At 42.0% G+C, this 26702-nt stretch overlaps 1 protein-coding gene across 1 annotated transcript; it reads right to left on the reverse strand.

Moving 5' to 3' along the window:
* Positions 1-543: 543 nt before the first annotated feature.
* On the reverse strand, positions 544-25820 carry CCT2 (chaperonin containing TCP1 subunit 2). Its single transcript, XM_053585508.1, has 16 exons — positions 25688-25820; positions 24945-25019; positions 24792-24857; positions 23716-23827; positions 23245-23321; positions 22981-23093; positions 22373-22575; positions 18106-18206; positions 17756-17883; positions 16213-16316; positions 8618-8737; positions 7849-7977; positions 7548-7651; positions 7198-7297; positions 6009-6150; positions 544-824 (listed from the first exon to the last, which is right to left on the reverse strand). Exons 1-16 carry the CDS (start codon positions 25688-25690, stop codon positions 794-796), a joined length of 1608 nt encoding a protein of 535 aa, XP_053441483.1. The 5' UTR covers positions 25691-25820; the 3' UTR covers positions 544-793.
* Positions 25821-26702: the final 882 nt, after the last annotated feature.

The raw sequence follows: 26702 nt of genomic DNA on the forward strand, positions 1-26702 counted from the left end.
TCCTGCCTCCACCTCCCAAGTAGCTGGGACTACAGGCACCTGCCACAACACCCAGCTATATTTTGGTTGCAGCCATCATTGTTGTCTGGCGGGCCCGGGCTGGATTTGAACCTGTCAGCTCAGGTCTATGTGACTGGTGCCTTAACCGCTTGAGTCAAACCATGCCAAACCATTGTGACCAATATCTAAAATACGACTTTTTCTAACTTGAAATAACAGAAGCCATCATAATTTTTTCCAATGTAAACAACAGCACTTAGAAACAAAATTAAATTGCTGCAGTTTATGGTACTTTCACTACACAAAATTAAATGGGTAGTAAAAATTATACCATGATTGAGTAGATTTACATCCCAGCAAACCAACCAAAAAAAAAGATTAATGCATAGTGTACTTATTACATTTAACTTGGACTTGTGTTAATCAAGATAATCATTCCATAAATGCGTGAGGACAATCACTAGAGTGGAACAATTGTATATTGAAAATAACCTCCCTTAAGTAGAGTTCAAACAGGGTACACATAAATCAGTATGGTATAACTAATTGTTCAAATTTTTATTTTAACATACGGCATGAGAAATTAACTTTGCATGAGCTGAATCACATGGAAAGTGACACAGCAAATAAATTAGACCCATGTTTAAAGAGAAGGTCAGCTAAATGTCCAAACTTAAGGATATAATGGGCATATAGATAAACACAGATTCCATAGTCGTCTTTAAGAGGCTGAAGTCTTTCAAATACAACTTTCCTATGAACTGGTCCAAAGATTAACACCATACAGGAATGCTCAACAGGGGTGGTGATCAGGGACACGTTTCCTGTAAGGACAAACATACATTTAAGGAAAAAAGTCAGTAAAGAAAAATAAAAGGCATGATTTTAGCCAAAGTTTTATACTATATACAAATACAAATTAGGTTCGAGTCTCAATTTATTAAAACAATTATAATCCTGCCATGGTTTGAATGTCTCTGAGACAGAGTGCGCCATGGCATCATAGCTCACAGCAACCTCCAACTCTTGGGTTCATGTGATTCTCTTGTCTCAGCTTCCAGAGGATCTGGGACTACAGGCGCCTGCCACAACGCCTGGCTATTTTCAGAGATGGGGGTCTCACTCTAGCTCAGACTGGTCTTGAACTCCTGAGCTCATGCAATCCACCCACATCAGCCTCCCAGAGTGCTCATATTGAAAGACTTAATCCCCTGGCTTGGTGCCCACAGCACAGTGGGTACCGCGCCAGCCACATACAGAGGGTGGTGGGTTCAAACCCAGCCCAGGCCAGCTAAACAACCGCAACAAAAAAATAGCTGGGCATTGTGGCTAGCGCCTGCAGTCTCAGCTACTTAGGAGGCTGAGGCAAGAGAATCGCTGGAGCCCAAGAGATTTGGGGTTGCTATGAGCTGTGATGTCACAGCACTCTACTGAGGGCGACATAATGAGACTCTGTCTCCAAAAAAAAAACACAAAACAAAACAAAAACAAACCTTAATTCCCAATGTGGCAGTATTAAGAGAGGTAGGTCTTTGAGGGCACATCACTCATGAATGGATTATTGGGATTATCATGGGATTTGGAGGGAGCTCAGCCCCTTGCCACGCAAATGCCCAGCACCACCTCCAGACTCTGCAAAAAGTCCACCTTGACAAGAAAGACCTTGGCAGATGTGGCCCCCCAGCCTTGAACTTCACAGCCTTCGCAACAGTAAGAAATTATTTGACTTATAAATTACCCAGTTTCAGACATTCTTTGCAACAGAGAAAGGACTAGGACAAAAGATATTCCTAGGCCAGGCATAGTGGCTCATGCCTATAATTCCAACACTCTGGGAGGCCAAGCCAGGTGGATCCTTTGAGAGCAGTAGTTCAAGATCAGCCTGAGCAAGAGACTCTGTTTCTACTAAAAATAGAAAAACCAGCCAGGCATTAAAGTGGATACCTGTAGTCCCAGCTACTCTGGAGGGTGAGGCAGGAGGATTGCTTGAACCCAAGGGTTTGCGGTTGCTGTAACTGTAAGCTGTGATGACACTCTACCCACAGCCAACAGAGTGAGACTGTCTCTAAATAAATAAATACAAAATCATTTTTAAAAAAAATAGATGTTTCTACCTCATGCCTAACAGTCTTCAGATACCATGTTAGTAGTAACAGGACATGAGAAGATCTATGGAATGTGAAGGCCTGCACTTACTTACAGTGATTCAGCAGTTCTCAACTTCTTATCCAACCAGACTACACGACAAAGATGAATTCTCCAGAACAGGACTAATTCATGTGTGTTAGGAAATGTCACTGAATTAATCAATTATTTTAACCAGAATTTGTAAAGTAACAAAGTTCTAGAGCTTCTAGATGAAAATCTTTGCAATGCTATTATTCTAAATAAATAAACAAAAACAACTACCAATGAATAAGCTGGAGACTGGATAGGGTAACTCTATGCCAATGTTTCTCCTGACATTTTTTATTCTCTGTGACCATAAAGTGAAGGGGCACATGACAATCTTTTGTAAAGAGGGGATGCAAGGGTACTAGGCAAAACTTTTTTTACTTAAATGTCTGTTCAAAGAGCAAAGACCTGAGAAACTCTGCTTCTCTAGGCAAGCACTACAGTTAAGAGAAGCAGCTGTAAGATGTTAGAAACAGGGCAGTGCCTGTGGCTCAAGGAGTAGAGCGCTGGTCCCATATGCCAGAGGTGGCAGGTTCAAACCTAGCCCCGGCCAAAACAAAAAAAAGATGTTAGAAACAGACTCAATGAGTACCATTTTATAGTAGGACTATATAGAGATAAACCTTCCAACCTGAGTATGCTAACCATTGTCAAAAAAAGCTAACAAGCAGCTGTCACAAGGCACTAATCTGAAAAAACAAATCTTCTGGAGGTTTTTAAGTATAGTAATAAGTTCATAATAAGTTTGGGAAGGCTGAGTTAAAATTATTTCTGTTTCTTTATTGCAAATTACTCAGAATTTCTGTTTGTGATTAATAGCATTGAGTTACTGTGAAGATTTCTCAGAGTAAGTGTGGTTATGTGACCTTGCCCTTCAAGTCAGAACACTTTATAAAGGAGAAATTATCTTTTGCTGTCATTCTGCTTAAAACCAACAGAAAGCAGCATAGCCTTCTATTATTCCAAGAAAACTTTTGTCAACTTTTTCCCTTATCTACTTTCAAAATATGAAATGCTTCCCCATTAATCTATCCTCCCAATACCATTAGCAGAAAATCTGTGGATTTCTCAGCCCTGTACTCTTTGCATTACATCACAATAGACTTAACTACATAGTTTATCTTTTCTCTCAACATCGAAATCACTACTCCCTACTCTCCTTCCTCTCTAATAGTAATCAGACAGCCACCACTCCCTGCAGGGTTCTGCACACAGCAGTTCCTTATAGCTCAGCTCATTCAAGGGTGTAGTTTCCAATGTTTCTGTTTCCCACATGTCCTATCAACGAGCTCCATGTGCTTTTTTTTTTTTTTTTGCAGTTTTGGCCAGGGGCTGGGTTTGAACCTGCCACCTCTGGTATATGGGGCCGGCACCCTACCCCTTTGAGCCACAGGCGCCACCAGCACCATGTGCTCTTACCTAAAAGAAAGAGCGCCCCCTGGTGCTCCGGGTCTCCACCTCCTCTCAGCTACTTTGTGGTCTGTTCCCCTCATTTGCACGTTTTATTCCCTCTGCTAACTCTCTCCCACTTGAAGATCTCCAGTTGTCACAGGACGCACACCTCCTCTAACTACTTTCCCACCTCTCTGCTCCCATTCACAAGAGACCCCCGAAAAAAGTGGCCTATAAACACTTTCTCCGATTCCCCTTTTCTAGTCTCCATGGAAACTACCTCAGACTATAGCCCTCTTCAATTCAGACATGTTAAAACCTCTTGTCAAAATTACCAATGGCTTCTCTATGCTGCTAAATCCAATTTTTAAGGTACATTTTTAGTCCTTACCTTACATGACCTATTACTATTTTAGCAGATGATCACCCCAGTGCCCTTAAATACTCTATTCATTTGGCTTCAGATACTCCCTTGGTTTACTTACTTGAGTGGCACCCCTCCCTTTTAGAATTCTGTATTATGGAAACTGTCAAATGTATATAAAAGCAGAGCAATCATACAATGAATCTCTATGTCCCTAGCTCATGGTTTTAACAGCTGTCCACACTTGGACATTCTTCCTTAGGGTCCTGTGCTGGTTACTCTGAATCTTCTCAAACTTAGGAGTTCTCTAGTACTCAATACTTAAAATCTCTTTCGTTCTTGATCTACAAGATTCAACCAGTCTCCCAGTTTTAAATACCACATACAGGCTGACAACCCTCCATATTTAACTATAGCTTGAACTTCTCCCCTGAACTACAGACTCAACTATCCAATTGCTTCAACAAGACACCAATATGTCCAAAACTGAAACCAAATCCACTTTTTCTCCTCCTTCTTGCCTCCCTTAGCCTACCCCATCTCAGCTAAGACAAACTCAGATTTCTCCAGACAAAAACCTTAATTTATCCTTAATTCTTCTTATCATAGCTTATATCCAACCCTACCAGCTTCACCTTCAAAATATATCCGTAATCAATCCCTTCTCACAACCTTCACCTTTATTTCCTAGTCCAAGTTACCACACTCTCCCATCTCCCTGAACCCCCACTAACATTAAAATCAATGGTTTTGGTAACTACTCACAGAAACAATTAAAAATTACTATGAAATTTTTTTTTTTTTTTTTTGAGACAAGAGTCTCACTATGTTGCCCTCGGTAGAGTGCCGTAGCGTCACAGCTCACAGCAACCTCAAACTCTTGGGCTTAAGCAATTCTTTTGTCTCAGCTTCCCAAGGAGCTGGGACTACAGGCACCCACCACAATGCCCGGCTACTTTTTTGTTGCAGTTGTCATTGTTTAGCTGGCCCAGGCTGGGTTTGAACCTGCCAGCCTTGGTGCATGTGGTTGGTCCCCTACCTACTGAGCTATGGGCACTGTCTACTATGGAATTTTTAAAATTTAAGATTTTTCTGGCCAATTAAATTTTTCTTTTTTTTTGAGACAGAGTCTCAAGCTGTCACCCTGGGTAGAGTACCGTGGCGTCACAATTCACAGCAACCTCAAATTCTTAGGCTTCAGCAATTCTCTTGCCTCAGCCTCCAAAGTAACTGGGACTATAGGCACCCACCACAACACCCAGCTATTTTTGTTGTTGTTGCTGTTATTGTTTTTTTTTCCTTTAGCTGGCCCAGGCTGGGTTGAATCCACCAGCCTTGGTGTATGTGGCCGGTGCCCTAGCCGCTAAGCTATAGGTGCCACCCCCAATTAACCATTTTTGTGTGAAGGAGTTTTTTAAAAATTTAAGAAAAACTGCTAGAATAAAAACACATAAGGAACCCTGCAGGGGCGGCGCCTGTGGCTCAGTCGGTAAGGCGCCGGCCCCATATACCTAGGGTGGCGGGTTCAAACCCCGCCCCGGCTGAACTGCAACCAAAAAATAGCTGGGCGTTGTGGCGGGCCCCTGTAGTCCCAGCTACTCGGGAGGCTGAGGCAAGAGAATCGCTTAAGCCCAGGAGTTGGAGGTTGCTGTGAGCTGTGTGAGGCCACGGCACTCTACCGAGGGCCATAAAGAAAAAAACAAAAAAACACAGTCAAAAAAAAAGGAACCCTGCACATTGTGCTTAAGAATGTTTATATGAAAAAATGTACCCAAGATAAAAATGATGGGAACAATGTATCCTAGCAAAAAGACATGAGCCTCCCTTCCACCCCAGTAATTGGGCCTTTTCAAGCCTGCTTTTTGTGCTCTCTCAAGAGCTACTCCACAGCTTCCTCTGACCCACTAAGCTTTTCTAGTTTAAATGTAAGAATGTAATTACATAACTTAAGAAGTATTTTTGTCTAGGCAAAAAAAGTTTCCATTTTACATTAACTACAATTGTCAAATACAGCCCCCTATTTTGTTTCAGTGATGGTAATTCTTTCTGAGAAGTAAGTGCTACAACAGCACAGCACCTGGGCGCCGCTTTGATGATATTGTCCACCCGGAGAATCACCTCTGCTGCTTCAGCTGCACTCAAAAGAACTTGTCGCTTCACTTGAAAACTTTCTGTTATACCCAGTACAGACATATCTCCAATGGTACCTTCCCTCATATCTGAAAAGAAAAATTATTTACTGTAAGTAGTTTTAATAAATGAACTATCAAAATGCCTCTAATGGGGTGGCGCCTGTGGCTAAAGGAGTAGGGCGCCAGTCCCACATGCCAGAGGTGGCGAGTTCAAACCCAGCCCTGGCCAAAAACCACAAAAAAAAAAAAAAAAAAAAAAAAAAAAAAAAAATGCCTCTAATGATTTAATAAAATCATCCTATTATTAGTAAGATTACAGTGCCCAACTACTTGATTTAGTAAGCAGATCGGCTTATAGATACGCTCAAGGAAAAGCCTTTTGAAAAACTAGAAGGTCAACTACTGATTACCTGTATTTATAGACAGCAACAATGTCAAATAAAAAATTATACAGAAGACTTAGATTAATTTTCTACCTATTTTACCTGCACCTATTGCAAATTATTGCAAAAACTGTGCTCATTGTTCATAGCGTGTAATCTTAAGAATTGAAAGAAATTTAGTCATCTGAACTTCTCATTAATAATTCTATTTCATCTTCTGAAAGATGAATTGGCCCTCTATTATTTAACAACGATTATCTACCTACTTAAGACTATTCCTGGAATGTACTGTACAGCTTGTCAGAAGATTTTGCAATCTGAATTAAATCTGCCTCACTGGCCACTGTAATCTATGGATTGAAGATCTGTGCTCAAGAGGAATGCCTCAAAATAAGTTTACAATAAAATTAAGAGTTAACACTAATTTTAAAAGAAACATTAGTTTATACTTTTTTCAGACTAAGAGTACCATTTATGTATTTAAATCCTATGGTCCTTCTAACTGGTGTCATACCTCTTACGTAGTTAACATTTTTGGCAGTGTTGAGGATGTAAAGTTAAACATGGTTTCCCAGTATATACAATGGTTATGAAGCCATAGGCCACAGGCATCTTTTACAGTTACTATGAGAACTCTCATGTCCCCCCACCCTCCCCAGCGTGCGCACGCGTGCACACACACACACAAAAAAAAACACCCGGTGAAGAGAATTACTTTTAACAACTACACAAAGCTCCCCTGATTCCTTACCCAGCCCAGCAGTTACATTGCCTTCACTGTGAGCAGCCCGGAGCTGGGCCACCAGATCTGCACTGTCATAGCCTGCATTGTCAGCTATGATGGTTGGCAACTAGGAAAGAAAGAAAACAATTAACTACCTACTCTAAGAACCACTGATTTACTAAGTAGAAGGATAGCTAGTTAAAATTAAACCTTCAGAAACAATATAAAATGTGTTTCCTTTTAATTACCGCTCACAAAAAGGATATACTGCGGAATCAAATTTAAAGGCAGTTATTAACCAGTTCATTTTTAATTCATTTGAAAACTTTCAATACTCACAAAATTTAACTTCAGATTACTTATTTTTATTAACTTACCATTCTTAGTGCTTTAGCAAAAGACTCCATTGCAACAGCTTCTTTGCCTGGCGTTCTATTGGCAAGCTGCGTCACAGCATGGGCCATCAACATCTCAGAACAACCTACAGATTGCAATTCAAAAAAATACTGTTATGATTAGTTATTTTCAAGACACTGAATCAACTGACTTTCTTCAGATATGTCATCAAGGATTTCAAAATCAATTGCAAAGGCAATATTAACTTTCCGTAAGAACCACTAAAACCCCTTACTACACTTTAATAAAGGAAAATACATTCATTATTTTCTAAATGCACACCTCCTCCATAAACGGTTCTAGAATCCTTCACAGTCTGGGCAAGAACACACAGCGCATCATGCAAAGATCTTTCTGCTTCATCTAAAATTTGTTGAGTGGCGCCACGCAGAACGATGGTGCAAGCCTCCCCTAAAAGTGAGACATAACATTCTTCAGTTAGAGACCACTGGTCATGAAACACAAACAGTCTGCTACCTAATATCTATGTAGGATTGATTACAATATCAGGTTTTGAAAGCTGACACATCTTCACTACTTACTACACACTCTCTTCTATATATTCCATGTTTACAACAGCTCTAAGTAAACAAGAAAAAACCATGTTCACTAAGCCATGGTAGAAATGAGGCTGACCTCAAAAGGGACTGAAACAAAACATGGTATGTTAACACTCTATCGCCCTGGGTAGAGTGCAGTGGCATCACAGCCCATAGCAACCTCAAAATCTAGGGCTCAAGTGATCCCATCTCAGCCTTCGGAGTAACTGGGAGTACAGGTACCCACCACTATGCATGGCTAGTTTTTTCTATTTTCAGAAGAGATGGGTCTCACTCTGGCTCTGGTTAGTCTGAAACTCTTCAGCTCAAGCAATCCACCCACCTCAGCCTCCCAGAGTGCTGGGATTATAGGCAGGAGCCACCACACTCAGTCCTTAACTCTTGGGACTTAAAAGGTATAATTTCCTGGGAAATTGTAACCATCTTTCACTTCAACAGAGCCGCCTAACAAGGATTCAGACACCTTAAGCAGAATCTACATAGTCACTCACCAAGGGCAACCCCAGAAAAGTGAATGAGTTTGTCTTCTCCAATCATGACTTCCTCAATAAGTTTGCAACTTCCAAGCTTCACCAGTTCTGGGTGATCGAAGGTAGAGGCAATTTCACCACCTATAAACATGAATTCGTATCAATTAAATGCATGACAGATTTAAAATTCCTGTTTTCTAGCAAGCAGTAACATGTTACCTAACATTTAAAAAACTGTTGGCTCAGCGCCCATAGCACAGCGGTTAGGTGCCAGCCACATACACCAAAGCTGGTGGGTTCAAGTCTGGGCCGGGCCTGCTAAGCAACAATGACAAATGCAACAACAACAAAAAAATAGCTGGGCATTGTTGACGGGCGCCTGTAGTCCCAGCTACTTGGGAGGCTGAGGCAAGAGAATCGCTTATGCACAAGAGGTTGAGGTTGCTGTGAGGCCACAGCTCAGGGGCACATAGTGTCTCAAAAAAAAAAAAAAAAAAAATTGGTTACTATGTGCCAGGCACTTTTTACATACTTCATCTGGACTAATTATTGAATCTTTGCAACAATCCTCTGAGTTAGGCTCCATTATTATTTCATTTTACAGAGATAAAGAAGCTTCATTACCCAAGGTTACATAGCCAGGAAAAACATGAAGCTGGGATTCAAATGTGGCAGTCTTACTTCAGACCCATAAGAACAGACTGCAATATTACTTCCCAAAGGTTAAAGTGAGACTTGGAAACAGTTTACCTTTGAGTCCAAATTTAAATTCAGATTCTCTTGTGAATGTAGTCCAGAAGACTAAACCTTTATGATACAATTCCCAGCACAAGACATGAAAATATCTATCCTGATATATCAACTACACACTTCATGAGTTGCTTAAAATAATGAGTATCATTGTCTCTAATTATCAAAACAACTGTAAAGTCAGAATGCCCAAACAAGGCCTCGGAAAGGAGAAATGCACACCAAGACTCTCAGAGCAAATTTAATAAGTCAAGAGTAAAATTCACTTTAGTCCTTACATGTTCTTTTTTTTTTTTTTTTGCAGTTTTTGGCCGGGGCTGGGTTTGAACCTGCCACCTCTAGCATATGGGGCTGGCGCCCTACTCCACTGAGCCACAGGCGTCACCCATTTCTTTTTTGAGACACAGTCTTACCCTGCCGCCTTCAGTAGAGTGCTGTAGCGTTACAGCTCACAGCAACCTCCAGCTCTTGGACTTGAGCGAGTCTCTTGCCTCAGCCTCCCAAGTAGCTGGGACTACAGGTGCCCACCACAACACCTGGCTATTTTTTTGTTGCAGTTGCCACTGCTATTTTAGCTCGTCAGGCCCGGATTTGAACCCACCACCCTCAGCTACCCAGTGAGTTATAAGCACCGCTTTTTTTTGGTACTACAGGCGCCCGCCACAATGCCCATCTTTTTTTTTTGTGGTTTTTGGCTGGGGCTAGGGGGTTTGAACCCATCACCTCTGGCATACAGGGCCGGCACCCTACTCCTTGAGCCACAGGCGCCGCCCCAACGCCCATCTTATTTTTTTGTTGCAGTTGTCACTGTTGTTTATTCCGTCAGCCTCAGTGTATGTGGCTGGCGCTCTAACCCTTAAGTGTTATTTCTATTCCTATCTTCTCTCCAACTTCCACACTATAAATTGAACAAATCAGTCACTTCCTTTCCTTTTTTTTTTTTGAGACAGAGTCTCACTTTGTCACCTCCAGTACAGTGCCCTGGCATCACAGCTTAATTACACCAACCTCAAACTCTTGGGCTCAAGCAATTCTCTTGCTTTCAGCCTCCCAAATAGCTGGGACTAAAGGTGCCCGCCACAACGCCTGGCTATTTTTTTTTTTAGAGATGAGGTCTTGCTGTACCTCAGGTTGGTAATGAACTCTTGAGCTTAGGTGATCTGCCTATGTTGGCTACCCAAAGTGCTAGGATTACAGGCATGAGCCACCTCACCTGGCGCCTTTCCTATTTAGCCAAATAAAAGGCGGTTTCCCTTTTTTTTTAAATTAAATCATAGCTGTGTACATTAATGCGATCATGGAGCACCACACACTGGTTTTATAGACCATTTGACATATTTCCATCACACTGGTTAACATAGCCTTCCTGGCATTTTCTTAGTTATTGTGTTAAGACATTTATATTCTGTATTTACTAAGTTTCACATGTACCCTTGTAAGATGCACTGTAGGTGTAATCCCACCAATCACCCTCCTTCCAGCCATCCCCCCCCCTCCCTCTCATATTCTTAGGTTATAACTGGGCTATAGCTTTCATATGAAAGCCATAAATTAGTTTCATAGTAGGGCTGAGTACATTGGATACTTTTTCTTCCATTCTTGAGATACTTTATTAAGAATATGTTCCAGCTCCATCCATGTAAACATGAAAGAGGTAAAGTCTCTGTCTTTAAGGCTGCATAATATTCCATGGCGTACATATACCACAATTTATTAATCCATTAGTGGGTCTATGGACACTTGGGCTTTTTCTATGACTTAGCAATTATTAATTGGGCTGCAATAAACATTCTGGTACAAATATCTTTGTTATAACGTGATTTGGGGTCTTCTGGATATATGCCTAGTAGAGGAATTATAGGATTGACGGGCAGGTCTATTTTTAGATCTCTAAGTGTTCTCCAAACAGCTTTCCAAAAGGAATGTATTAATTTGCATTCCCACCAGCAGTGTAGAAGTGTGGGAATCCACATCCACGCCAACATCTCTGGTCTTGGGATTTTGTGATATGGGCTAATCTTATTGGAGTTAGATGATATCTCAAAGTAGTTTTTGATTTGCATTTCTCTGATGATTAAGGATGATGAGCATTTTTTCACGTCTGTAGGCTGTGCGCCTGTCTTCTTCAGAGAAGTTTCTCTTCAAGTCCCTTGTCCAGCCTGCGATGGGATCACTTGTTCTTTTCTTGCTTATACATTTTGAGTTCTCTGTGGATTCTGGTAATTAAACCTTTGTGGGAGACATAACCTGCAAATATCTTCTCCCATTCTGAGGGCTGTTTGCTCGCTTTACTTACTGTGTTCTTGGCTGTGCAGAAGCTTTTTAGTTTGATCAGGTCCCAGTAGTGTATTTTTGAAGCTGCTTCAATTGCCCGGGGGGTTCTCCTCATAAAATACTCACCAGATTTCTTCAAGAGTTTTCCCTGCAGTTTCTTCTAGTATTTTTATAGTTTCATGTCTTAAGTTTAAATCTTTAATCCAGTGAGAGTCTATCTTAGTTTATGGTGAAAGACGTGGGTCCAGTTTCAGTCTTCTACAGGTTGCCAGCCAGTTCACCCAGTACATTTGTTAAATAGGGAATCTTTTCCCCACTGAATGTTTTTAATTGGCTTGTCAAAGATCAAAATAACAGTAAGTAGCTGGGTTCATCTTTTGGTTCTCTATTCTGTTCCATACATCTACCTCTCTGTTTTTGTGCCAGTACCATGGTGTTTTGATCACTATCGATTTATAATATAGTCTGAGGTCCAGTAGTGTGATTCCTCCTGCTTTGTTTTTATTTCTGAATATCTTGGCTATTCGAGGTTTTTTTCTGATTCCATATAAAACGAAGTTATTATTTTTTCAAGATCTTTAAAGTATGACAGTGGACCTTTAATAGGGATTGCATTAAAACTGTATATTACTTTGGGTAATATGGACATTTTAACAATGTTGATTCTTCCCAGCCATGAGCATGGTATGTTTTTCCATTTATTAACATTTTCAGCTATTTCTTTTTTTTTTTTTTTGAGACAGAGCCTCGAGCAACTTTTTTTTGAGACAGAGCCTCAAGCTGTTGCTCTGGGTAGAGTGCTGCAGCATCACAGCTCACAGCAACCTCCAACTTCTGGGCTCAAGCAAGTCTCCTGCCTGCACCTCCCAAGTAGCTGGGACTATAGGCACCCGCCACAACGCCTGGCTATTTCTTGGTTGTAGCCATCATTGTTGTTTGGCGGGCCGCGGGCTGGATTCGAACCCACCAGCTCAAGTGTATGTGGCTGGCACCTTAGCCACTTGAGCCACAGGCACCGAGCCAGCTATTTCTTTTCACAGTTCTCTTTATAAAGATCTTTCACGTCCTTTATTAGATAAACTCCCAAATATTTCATCTTCTTTGGCACTACAGTGAATGGAATAGAGTCCTTAACTGTTTTTTCAGCTTGACTACCGTTGGTATATATAAAAGCTACCGATTTATGAATGTTGATTTTGTAACCTGAGACGCTGCTGTATTCCTTGATCACTTCTAAGAGTTTTGTAGTAGAATCCCTGGTGTTTTCCAGATACACAATTGTAACACCTGCGAAGAGCGAAAGTTTGATCTCTTCTGACCCTATATCTGGATACCCTTGATCGCCTTTTCTTCCCTATGGTAGTTTCCCTTTCAAAATCTTTTTCTTGGGCGGCGCCTGTGGCTCAGCGGGTAGGGCGCCGGTCCCATATGCCGGAGGTGGCGGGTTCAAACCCAGCCCCGGCCAAATTAAAAAAAAAAAATCTTTTTCTCTAGGGTGGCGCCTGTGGCTCAGTGCGTAGGGCGCCGGCCCCATATACCGAGGGTGGCGGGTTCAAACCCAGCCCCGGCTGAACTGCAACCAAAAAATAGCCGGGTGCTGTGGCGGGCGCCTGTAGTCCCAGCTGCTGGGGAGGCTGAGGCAGGAGAATCGCTGAAGCCCAAGAGCTAGAGGTTGCTGTGAGTCCTGTGACATCATGGCACTCTACTGAAGGCAGTAAAGTGAGACTCTGTCTCTACAAAAAAAAAAAAAAAAATCTTTTTCTCTAGCCCATTACTCTTTTAATAATGTGGATTCTGCACATTCTCAATCAACCTTTCTTTTGCAATTTCTTATGACACACCTGCTGAATAATTAATACTGTTACCCATTTTACAATACATTTTTAAAAAGACCCTGATCTTAGACCAAGGACAGTGGCTCACGCCTGTAATCCTAGCACTCCTGGAGGCCGAGGTGGATGGATTACCTAAGGTCACAGGTTTGGGACCAACCTGAGCCAGAGTGAGACCCCATCTCTAAAAACAGCCAGGTGTTGTGCCAAACACCTGGAATCCTAGCTACTTGGGAGGCTGAGGCAAGAGAATTACTTGAGGCTCAATGCCCGTAGCTCAGTGCTTAGAGTGCCAGCCACATACACTGAAGCTGGCGGGTTCAAACCCAGCCCCAGTCAGCTAAACCATGACAACAAAATAAAACAGCCGGGCATTGTGGCGGGTGCCTATAATCCCAGCTTCCTGGGAGGCTGAGGCAAGAGAGCTGCGTAAGCCCAAGATTTGAAGGTTGCTATGAGCTGTGATGCCATGGCACTCCATCGAGGGGAACATAGTAAAACTGTTTCGAAAAAAAAAAAAAGAGAGAGAGAGAGAGAATTGCTTGAGCCCAAGAATTTAAGGTTGCTGTGAGCTTTAACACCACAGCACTCTGAGGGTGACAAAATGAGACTGCCCTAAAAAAAACTCAGGTCTTCTAAATTCTTAATTTATACTCGTAATTTGTTTTTTTGAATCAGAGTCTCAAGCTGTCACCCTGGGTAGTGTACTATGGTGTAATAGTTCACAGCAACCTCCAACTCTTGGGCTCAAGCGAGGCTGTTGCTCCGGTTTTCCTATTTTTAATAGAGATGGGATCTCGCTTTTGCTCAGAACTCATGAGCTCTAGCAATCCACCTGCCTCCACCTCCCAGAGTGCTAGGATTACAGGCATGAACCACCATCATTTATACAGCTAACAGTTCTTTTTAATTTGGTTTGGAAATTTCAGATGAATATGACAGTCCTAGCGATTCTGTATCTCAAAACCCAGGTCTCCTTAATTCTCATTCCCAGATCCCAAACCAACTTTCCAACCTATTCATTCATTATTAGAGACCTAACATTTAGATGTAGGTTAATAAACTTCAGTTTTTCAAAGACTACTTAAAGATTATTATAAAAGCCATAATCACAAACAAGTTGTACTCTGTCATTAGAGTACATATCAGCTCTGAGCTGATATAGACATAATCATATTTAACTTGTGAACACAATTTTAACTCAACACAACTGGGATTTTATCTCTCATACTTCTACTGAGGGGCCTGGAGTATACTAGCTTTACCATACATTGCTAGATTATTTCATTTATCCAGTACATGAATGGTGGCTGATGCCTGTAATCCTAGCACTCTGGGAGGCCAAGGCAGGTGGATTGCCTGAGCTCTTGAATTTGAGACCAACCTGAGATACAGTGACCCCTCCTCTAAAAACAGCCAGGGAATTGTGGTGGGCACCAGTAGTCCCAGCTACTTGGGGGTTGAGGCAAAACAACTGCTTGAGCCCTGGAGTCTGAGGTTGCTGTTAGCTTTGACACCATGGCACTCTACTAGGAGAGACAAAGTGAGACTATGTCTCCAAAAAAAAAAAAAACATATTACTTCCAGAAATTTTTAAAAATTAACAAGTATGCAAGTACAAGCACTTGACCCACTCTTCAGCAGACAGTAGGTGTTCAATAAAAGTTACTATTATAATTGTACCACTATACAGAACACAAAGCATTCAATTACTCAACAGAAATAAATTAATAAATTCAATAAAGACTCCTCTAACCTCTAATTTGTTCAGATGATGTTTAAACTTACAGGTCTGTGAGGAAAAAAAATCCCAGTAAGCAGTAACGTAATAAAAAATCTTATACTTGTGGCAAACCTGGTATACAACTTGGTATATTAAAAATAGCGTAACTTGGGCAGTGCCTGTGGCTCAGTGAGTAGGGCACCAGCCCCATATACCGAGGGTGGTGGGTTCAAACCCAGCTCCAGCCAAACTGCAACAAAAAATTAGCCGGGTGTTGTGGCAGGTGCCTGTAGTCCCAGCTACTCGGGAGGCTGAGGCAAGAGAATTGCCTAAACCCAGGAGTTGGAAGTTGCTGTGAGCTGTGACGGCACAGCACTCTACCGAGGGTGATAAAGTGAGACTCTGTCTCCAAAAAAATAAAAAATAACATAACTTGGTATCCTTTAAAATAACTACAATAGTGGGATTAGAATGTTCAAAGTGAGAAGTGCCTGAGGCGATGCTAAGTGCCCCACTACCCTGATTTTACTCATCTTGTGCATCTGTAACAGAGTATCAGATGTACTCTAAAGATATACAACTATTATGTACCCATAACTAAAATAAAAATAACATTAACTAAATTAAAAATGTCCAGAAGTGCAAATGCCTCCTCTTAAAGAGACTTCTTTGTATTTTCTCATTTTTGAGACACTGTCACCCTTGTAGAGTTACACCCTTGTAGAGTACTGTAGCATCACAGCTCACGGCAACCTCAAACTCCTGGGCTAAGAGATCCTCTTGCCTCAGCCTCCCAAGTAGTAGGACTACAAGCCCTGCCTAACACCCAACTATTTCTTTTTTTTAGAGACAGGGTCTCACTCTTGCTTAGGCTGGTCTCCAACACCTGAACTCAGGCAATCCACCCACCTTAGCTTCCCAGAGTGCTAGGATTATAGGCAAACTTTTTTGTATGGTCATGAGTTGCATAAAGTTAACATTCAATAAATCCGAGAGTGACTATTATATTTGTGAAGAATCAATGCTTTTTTTCATACCTGTAACGAGAGCAAGGCGTTCTACGCCTGCAAAATCTGCATGCTCAATAGCCATGACACCAGCAGCACCAAAGAGCTGTTCAGGATAATTATAAATTAACTGCCTATAAATAAAATACATATAAAACATGCTTAAAACCGTTACTTCACAAGATAAACTAAGACTAAAAAACAAGAAACACTTTCACATCTCCAGTAATCAGGAGAAATGCAAATCAGAACATACTATTTCTCACCTGTACAATTTATAAATCATAGTAATAATGCACTCATGCTAGCATTGAAAACAGATTTTGTTATACTGCTACGATTATATAAATTGATCTCATAATTCTGAAAAGCAATTTAGCAATAACGCATCAAAAACCTTATTCTACCTTTTTTTTTTTTTAGGTAACAGTATCACTTGCTCACACTCAGTAGAGTGCTGTGGTGTCATAGGTCACAGCAACCTCATAACACTTGGGCTTAAGTGATCCTCTTGCCTCAGCCTCCAGAGTATCTGAGACTGTAAGTGTGTGCCACAACACCCAGCTAGTTTTTATATTTTTAGTAGAGACAGTGTCCCTTGCTCTGTGCCAGTGGCTGGTCACGAACTCCTAAGCTCAAGGGATCCACCTGCCTCAGCCTCTCAGAGTGCTAGGATTACAAGAGTAAGCACCGTGCCCAGCCCCTGATCTACATTTCTTGTAGAAAAATTAAGTCAGAGTGAAAAAAAGGAAAATATATTTATATGCTTTGATTTCTGAGAATCTGACATAAATTAACATTAGCAATAAAAAACTACATATTTAAAATTTTAAGATTTTTAAGGTTTTTTATAAGGGCTGGATGCAGTGGCTCACGCATGGAATCCTAGCACTCTGCCCAACATGGGTGAACTGCCAGAGCTCAGGAGTTTGAGACCAGCCTGAGCAAGAACAAGACCCCAACTCTAAAACCAGCCAGGTGTTATGACGGGCACCTATTGTCCCAGCTACTTGGGAGGCTGAGGCAAGAGCATCACTTTAGCTCAAGAGTTTGAGAATGCTGGCGGTGCCTGAATAGTGGTTAGGGCGCCAGCCACATACACCAAGGCTGGTGAGTTGGAACTGGCCCGGGGCCTGCTAAAACAACAATGATAATTGCAACAAAAACAAAAAAATAGCTGGGCGTTGTGGCAGACGCCTATAGTCCCAGCTACTTGGGAAGCTAAGGCAAGAGAACTGCTTAAGCCCAAGAGTTTGCGGTTAGTGTGACCTGTGACATCATGGCACTCTACCCAGGACAACAGCTTGAGACTCTGTCTCAAAAAAAAAAAAATAAAAAAAAAAAAGAATTTTTATATTTAACAATGAATCTTGCCAATGAACTAAATGTCCACCAGAAGAGTGTGTGCAAACCACAAAATTGTGGCCAAGTTATGAAAATCCAGAATTTTAAGTGAAGATATGCATCACAGTTCCTAAATAATCACTATTTAAACATAAATAATCCAATCTAAAGCACTTCCTTAAATTCCTCTCTTAGACTACAAATATCGTTGGCACAAGCACACACAGACCTGTTAATAAAGCAATTTATTCCATGCTTAAGAATGCGCTCCACTTTCTCCTTCATTTTCTCCTTCTCTGCATGTTCTATTTCTGCAACCTTTGCTGTAGAATCAACTCTTACCCGGGAACCAAATATCTAAGACAAAGAAAAGCATAATTAAAGCATCAGTTTCATTATTGTTATTCAAGAGTTCTACAGCATTTCAACATTTTTGTCAATATATATATCAAAAAGTGCACATACATGTTAAGTGCATGTATGTTCATACATACATCCCAAGCTTTTAAGGGAAAATGATTCCAACCTGAGTTTATATAGCAGTCAGCAATTAGAATTTCAAGAAATGTAGTTACATACCTTGATTTTGTCTGTATCCATTCCAGTATTTGCAATAAGAATTTTAGCATTTTCAATTCGCTTTGGTTGATTTACTCCAATTTTTTTATCCAATAGAAAGCCTACAATAAATTGAAGGGCACTATTGTGTTAAACATTTCAAAGACACCTTAGTAAACCTTATAAAACTGTTTTTATTAAATTACTATTTCAAAGAAAACACCTATGTCCAATTTACCAAGCTTGTAGAATCTACAAAACATTCCAATGGACCAGTGGTCACAAAATCAACTGAGTTATATAAAAAACAATATATGAAGGGGCGGCACCTATGGCTCAGTGAGTAGGGCACCAGCCCCATATACCAAGGGTGGCAGGTTCAAACCTGGCCTTGGCCTAACTGTAACAAAAAATAGCTGCGCATCATGGCAGGCGCCTGTAGTCCTAGCTACTCAGGAAACTGAGGCAAGATAATCGCCTAAGCCAAGAGCTGGAGGTTGCTGTGAGCTGTGATGCCACAGCACTCTGCTGAGGATGACAAAGTGAGACTGTCTCTCTCAAAAACAAACAAACAATATATGAAGCAAAAAATATAAGGGCACAGTACAGATAGTAAAAGCAAACAGTATTTTTAAACGTTTCCTTCAGATATATACTACAGGCTTGGTGCCCATAGCTCAGGGAGTAGGGTGCCGGCCACATACACCAACGCTGGTAGGTTCTAACCCAGCCTGGCCTGCTAAACAACAGTAACAACTGCAACCAAAGAACAGCTAGGTGTTGTGGCAGGTGCCTGTAGTCCCAGCTACTTCGGAGGCTGAGGCAAGAGAATCCCTTAAGCCCAAGAGCCTGAAGTTGCTATGAGCTGTGACGCCGCAGCACTCTACCAAGGATGACATAGTGAGACTCTGTCTCAAAAAGAAAAAACAATCAGATACATATTACACACAGGCATATGAGCTGTTAACAGAAAGACATTAGGTTAAATCTACCTTTATTAGCTTAAAACCAACACCACAAAAGAAGTTGTGAAGATTCAGAAACATAGGACATAGCTAGAAATTACTTAACTTCCTGAAGAACTCAGACTGATAATGAAATGAAGGAAACCGTAGTAAATGGAGTCAGATAAACCTGCCCCAACGTGCCCGTGACACTCACTGGCTAAGTGATCTTGGACAAATTATTCACCCAGAAGTCCTAATTATCAGCCTAGCCCTGTTCATGTAGAACCATCGTAAGCCTAATATTGTCCTTATGGGCATTTTTCAGTTATATCAGAAATTTTTTTATATTACAAAGCCATTATTAGGTCTGGTTTTCTGCTCTGTTCAGCTGAACCTAATCCTCATCACACCACCATAATATAGACCAAACGACTAAAATTCCTATTACAATGCCTGGCACAAAAGTGACATCCAAACATAGAAAGGTTCATGCTACTATCCTAGTTTTAATAATCCTTCTCTACCACCAGCCCCTATTACAGATCTACAGAGCCCTTTCATATAAATTTTACCAAGAACATTTTCAGAATTGATGTGTCTCTTTAAATGGAGACACACAACATACAGCAAAACCAAGACTCAAAAATCACAGGTAGGGCAGCGCCTGTGGCTCAAAGGAGAAGGGCGCCTGTCCCATATGCCAGAGGTGGCAGGTTCAAACCCAGCCCCAGCCAAAAAAAAAAACCACAGGTAAAAGCAAAAGTTGTAAAGCATAACCTAATCCTTTTTTCCTTCTTGGAGAATGGCTATACTTTCTATAGATCATCTTCTGAAACAGATACAAGGTGAAAAACTATATGCTAATTAGGCCAGGTTTGGTGGCTCACCCCTGTAATCCTAGCCCTCTGGGAGGCCGAGGCAGCTGTATTGCCTTAGCTCACAGGTTCAAGACCAGCCTGAGCAAGAGTGAGACTCCGTCTCTAAAAAAAACTGGCCAGCTACCAGGGAGGCTGAAGCAAGAGTATCACTTGAGCCCATGAGTTTGAGGTTACTGTGAGCTGCAGTGACCCTCGACTGCAATCCCAGCATTCTGGGAGGTTGAAGTGGGCTCAGGAGTTCAAAACGAGCCTGAGCCAAGAGGGAGATCCCATCTCTACAAAAAAGAAAAATTAGGGCACTGGCCCCACATGCCAGAGGTGGTGGGTTCAAACCCAGCCCTAGCCAAAAACTGAAAGAAGAAAAAAAAAAAAAAAAAGTATAAGTTTATGGGTGGCACCTGTGGCTCAGTGAGTAGGGCGCCAGCCCCATATACCGAGGGTAGCGGGTTCAAACCCAGCCTCGGCCAAACTGCAACCAAAAAATAGCCGGCGTTGTGGCGGGCGCCTGTAGTCCCAGCTACTGGGGAGGCGGAGACAAGAGAATCACGTAAGCCCAAAAGCTGGAGGTTGCTGTGAGTCGTGTGATGTCCTGGCACTCTACCGAGGGCGGTAAAGTGAGACTCAGTCTCTACAAAAAAAAAAAAAAAAAATTTTTTTTTGAATAAAAAAATAAAAAGATTTAAAATTAGGCAGAGCATGGCGGCTCACACCTCTAATCCCAGCACTTGGGAGGCTGAGGTGGGTAGATTGCCTGAGTTGACAGGTTCGAGACCAGCCTGAGCCAGAACAAGACCCCCCACCTCCAAAAAAACAGCTGGGCGTTGTGGCGGGCACCTGTAATCCCAGCTACTTGGAAGGCTGAAGCAAAAGGATCACTTGAACCCACGAATTTGAGGTTGCTGTGAGGTAAGGCACCAAAGCACTCTACTGAGGGTGACCAAGTGAGACTCTGTCTCAACAAAAGAAAAAAAAAAGAAAAAGAAAGAAAAATTAGTTAGATGTTGTGACAGGTATCTGTAATCTCAGCTACTCTGAAAGGCTAAGGCAGGAGGATCACTTGAGCCCTGGAATTTGAGACTGCTGTGAGTTACGCTGATGCCACAGCACTCCAGCCTCTTGGGGCAACAGAGTGAAATTCAATCTCAAACAAAACAAAAAACAATGGTTGCTAAGACTCATTTATCACTCCTCAAAAACCAGATCTTTCTGCTGAGCATGGTGGCTTATGCCTGTAATCTTAACACTCTGCGAGGCTGAAGCAAGTGGACTGCTTGAGCCTAGGGGTTCAAGACCAACCTGCAAGAATGAGATCCGATTTCTACTAAAAATAGAAAAAATTAGCCAAGCATAGTGGTGTACCCCTGTAGTCTCAGCTACTTGGGAGACTGAGGCAAGAAGATTGCTCAAGCCCAGGAGCTTGAGGTTGCTCTGAATTACGATGCCATGGCACTCTACCCAGGGCAACAGAGTGAGACTCTTTGTCTCAAACCCCCTCCCCTCAAAAAAAAAACTAGAGTCAGCCCTCAGTATACCCAGGGGACTGGTTCCAGGACCTCTGTAGCTAACAAAATCAGCAAATACTCAAATCCCACTCAGTCCTAAAGAACCAGTGGATACAAAAGGTACTGCACCCCCCTCTTCACACATTGAGAATACTGTATTTTCCATCCAATTTTGGCTACAGATGCAGAATCTTGGCTATACAGGGCTGGATGTATTAAAAATAAGATTTAATATTATTTTCTAAAAAATAGTAGAAAAACCAAGTATAGGTGGACCCACAAAGTTCAAGCCTATCTTGTTCAAGGGTCAACTATATAATCTCAATAACCTAACTTACCCAGACCTTTCCTAGAAAATACAAATAATCCTTGTGAAAGAGCCTTTTGACAACAGCTGACTTCTAATAAAAGCAAACCACAATTTCTCCAAACTTCATGGTATAAAATAAAACCTAGAGGCAAAGAAATTGCTGGAATGGTGTGGAAAGATGAAGTATACTGTCAATAAAATGACAAAAATAGTTTGCAATATGATTTATATCCTTAAAGAGAAGTTCACGGCTGGGTGCTGTGGCTTGTGCTGTAATCCAGCACTTTGAGAGGCAGAGGTGGTAGGAAACGCTTGAAGCCAGGAATTTGAAACCATCGGAAGCAACATGGCAGGCCCCCTCTCTAAAAAAAATAGAAAAAATTAGCAGAGTATGGCAGAGTGTACCTCTAGTCCCAGCTATTTGTGAGGCTGAGGCAAAAGAATCGCCCGAGCCCAGGAGTTTGAGGTTATAATGAATTATGACTCTAGCTCAGGCAACAGAGCAAGAACCTATCTCCAAAAAAACAGAGACAAGTTCACTTTTTTTGTAAAGTGTCACTTCTCCCAATTAACTAAAAATAGAATTCACTCAATATTCAGCTGTCAGCATCTGATCAAAGTATATTTCTTGTATTTGATATTCGTACATACCTTCATCTAAATAGGAATCTGCCAGACTTCCTCCTAGCTTCTTGATGACATGAATTGCCTCCAGATTACCAGAGCCTTTTAGTCTGAGAACAGCTTCCACAGCTAACTTAGTAAAGTGGTCTTTGTGATGAGTAAGAAGTTTTGAGGATAATGTTGTTCCCGCAATATTCATTAGATCTTGACGGAATTTAACCTCATCAGAACTAAAACCAACCAAACAAAAAGAAACTTATGTTTGTTCTTAAAAATGCTTACCCAAAGATTATCAATCCTAACTTTTCAAAAATTTTTATCCAGATAGTCATATGACAACAGATAACTTTACCCTACACTTTCAAGCCTGGAAGTCATATGAAAAGAATTAAACCTCACTAGTAATCAGAAAAAACAATTGAAGGATATTATTTTGATTATTTTCCCCGCCAAACTGACAGACAAAAAACAAAACAGAAAAGGAACATAAGCAAATAACTATCGAGTGTCATCAAAAATGCAGGAATACAAACATTATTTCACAGCTAGTGAGAGTATAAATTAGCTTTTCAGTCATCAAGCATGTTAGAAAAGAACATTAAATGCTCAGAACACTAATACTGTGGTATACCAACCCATGATCAACTGCGGAATGCAACAGGGCCTCTCTTGCAGCCTTTGTAGCGTCTCTCCAACCTGCAATGATGGTCTGTGGATGAATCTTTTTTGCAATTAAAGATTCTGCTTCCTATTAATAAACAGTTACAGAAATAACAATTACAAATAGAAAGTGAATAAACACTCATCAACAGTAAAGATGCAGAAAGTAAGGACTTGATTACTTCTGATATTCAAAACCACAACAGCAAACAAGTTTAGAGTTGCTCAGTTGCTCTTACTCTTAGTAATTCTGCTGCTAAAACAGTAACAGAGGTAGTGCCATCACCAACTTCATCATCTTGAACTCTTGACATATCTAAAAAAGAAATCAGTTATCAAATCAAAATTATTTCTCTGTAGCTTACTAAGTCTCCAAAAATACCCACTTCCAATCTAAATCTCACTTGTTAAGAAACATTTATAGGGCGGCGCCTTTAGCTCAGTGAGTAGGGCGCCAGCCCCATATACCAAGGGTGGCGGGTTCAAACCCGGCCCCAGCCAAACTGCAACAACAACAAAATAGCCAGGTGTTGTGGTGGGGCATCTGTGGTCCCAGATACTCAGGAGGTTGAGGCAAGAGAATCGCCTAAGCCCAAGAGCTGGAGGTTGCTGTGAGCTGTGACGCCACAGCACTCTACCAAGGGTGACAAAGTGAGACTGTCTCTATTAAAAAAAAAAAGAAAGAAAGAAACATTTATATATAGACTCACCAACTAAAACTTTAGCTGCTGGATTGTCAACACCAATGTTTTTGAGAATGGTTGCACCATCATTGGTTACCATAAGAGAAGCATCTCGTCCACTACTTAAGAGAATTTTGTCCTAAAAGGAAAATTATTTGTTTCAAGACAAGACATAAGTACATCCTAAAAAGTCCACGAGTCAGAACCAATGCTCCCATATGCAAGTGTGTAAACACTCTAATATCCATCATTTTGGCAGTAGTCAAATATTTTCAGTGCCTGTGCCCTGTGACTAAACCTTGGCATCTACCTGTAGAAACACTAGAAGCACAGGGAGACACAAACCAGATTTCTGTCAGCACTGTCAACAGCAAAAAGAATGTAAAAACCTAAATGTTCACAATACGGTCATAATTATATAACAATTAAATTATAGAATAATCAAGCCACAAAATATTATTTGACAGTTATTTGCTTACGATGAAAGGAATTTTTAAGACCAAACTTAAGAAAAAATGCTTTACTTAATAGACATTACTTCTTTAGCACAATATTACATGAGAATATGTAAGAAACACATAATACATATACATAATGTCTACAAAAACGAACAAAAAAATATTGGGAAGGCTTAGCACCTATAGCTCAGTGGCTGCGGTGCCAGCCACACACCGCAGTTGCCGGGTTCGAACCCAGCCAGGGCCTGCCAAACAATGACAACTACAACCAAAAAAATAGCCAGGTGTTGGGGCAGGTGCTACTTGGGAGGCTGAGGCAAAATCGCTAAGCCCAAGAGTGGGAGTTTGCTGTGAGCTGTAACGCCACAGCACTATCCCGAGGGTGACATAATGAGACTGTCTCAAAAAAAAACTAATTAAAAAATATATACATATATATGGAATATGTACATGCAAATGATAACAGTGGCTGCCACCAGGAAAAGGTGTGGGATTGGGGATGGCGACCCAAGGGGAATTTCATTTTTAAAAGTGATATTCCTCTTACTCTTATAATTAAGAATTAAATGTTTGTTATTACCTTTTATTTCCATTAAGGGCTACAAAACTATATTAAACCTTAAAGAAATTCTCAACTTTTCTTACCATGCCCTTGGGTCCCAATGTGCTCTTTACCAAGTCTCCAATGGCAATGGCACCGATAAAAGATGACTGGAGTAAAGACATCAGATAGTCAGAATTGATTTTACAGAAAAGAGTACAATTCATATTTAAAAGGATGAGGAGAACAAGGCTTACCAGACGAGCTGTCTCTGCTCTCTCTTCATCAGCTCCAGCCTTGAAGATGTTTACAGGTGCGAGGGAGAGGGACGCCTACAAAATAGAACCGTTCAGTCTGATTAGTACTTTAACATATACTCGGTGTCTCCCAGTAGCCTGACAAGTAGAAAGCGAAGAGAAAATTCACTTAAAACAGTGTTGAATTCTCAAACATCTGAAGCCTCCGTCATTTGAACGGCCGGAGGGAAGGATTTAAAGGAGAGCATCATGGAGCTTTTTGGATTTACAAAGGCGCCGAGAATATAAATTATGCCCCGGAGAGATTAAGTACAAGACGCAACACGTTCGCGAACCACGAAGCAGGCGGTGGTCGCAGGACACCTGCATGACCCCGCCCGGGGGCGACGGAACGCGTGGCCTCCATCTTCCTCCACGGACGGCTCCGCCCCAAGAGGAAGGGCGGAGCCGGCCCGGAGCTAGAAACTTCTAGCTACAGGGGAGGCCCGGGCCACGCGGCCCCGGGCTGCGGACAGGCCGGGTCAGAATGCGCCCCCGGCCCTACGGCCGGCCCCTCCCCACGGCCCACAAGCAGGCACCGCCGGCAGGCCCACGCCGCTCGGCCTGCGCCATGTGCGGCGGGCTTCGGAGACAGATACCGGGAGCCCGCGACGCCGGGAGGACAGAGCCAGTGGTGGGGTGGCAGGGCACAGTGGCGCAGGGGACAGGAGACAATGGGCCAGGCGACACTGGGCCAGACTCACCATGGTTCTGAGGACTTCAGCACGGACACGTCTCTCTCAGCTCGCACCACCGGGCCCGCAGCGAACAGAAAGCCGGAAGTGACGCTGCTTGTCTTCCTGCAGGGGGCGGGGCCCGGCCAGCGCGCCGCGCCCGCCTGCCCCCACCTCCGCCAGGGGGCTGCCATTTTGAGAAGAGCGCCTGGGGCTGGAAACACCGCGTCTGTCGCTAGAGGGCGGGGCCTCCGCTGGCGCTCCGCCCCCTGGGGGGTTGCCGCCGGGGGCGGACTCGGAGTGGATAAGCTGACGACATAGGAGCCCTGACAGGGGAACGGCCGCCATAGCAACGGACTTCCCTCTTGGACTTTTAATTTTTAACTTAAATCTTTAAAAATTTATACTAAAGTCACGGTAAAGAGTTACGTACTTCTAATAAGCATAAGTGAACATAATTCACTTGCCTCATTACTTCCTCTCCCCAGGGACAATCATTTTCAACTTTTTCCAAAAAACATTGTTTTGGTTATTTATTGTCATATTCCTAAATATCGTTATTATTTTGATTTTAAACGTTATTTATTGGATACGACAGAAGACTTACTTTCCTTTGAGCTATTAACGCTGTTTCTAATAGGACGTTTGGGAGGCACCCGAGGAAGGCGCGGAGTTGCAGAACGACCTTGGGGCCTGCAGACTCCTTTCCAGGAGGTCTTACGTTGCATTCTTTTTTTTTTTTTTTTTTTGCAGAGTCTCACTTTGTCACCCTCGGTGGAGTGCTGTGGTATCACAGTTCACAGCAACCTCAAACTCTTGGGCTTAAACGATTCTCTTGCCTCAACCTCCCAAGTAGCTAGGACTAAAGGCGCCTGCCACAACACCCAGCTATTTTTTTTTTTTTTTTTTTTTTTTGTAGAGACAGAGTTTCACTTTATTGCCCTCGGTAGAGTGCTGTGGCGTCACACGGCTCACAGCAACCTCCAACTCCTGGGCTTCAGCGATTCTCTTGCCTCAGCCTCCCGAGTAGCTGGGACTACAGGCA

This window comes from Nycticebus coucang, chromosome 3 (genome assembly GCF_027406575.1).
Source record: "Nycticebus coucang isolate mNycCou1 chromosome 3, mNycCou1.pri, whole genome shotgun sequence".
In the NCBI taxonomy this organism is placed as follows: Eukaryota; Metazoa; Chordata; class Mammalia; order Primates; family Lorisidae; genus Nycticebus; species Nycticebus coucang.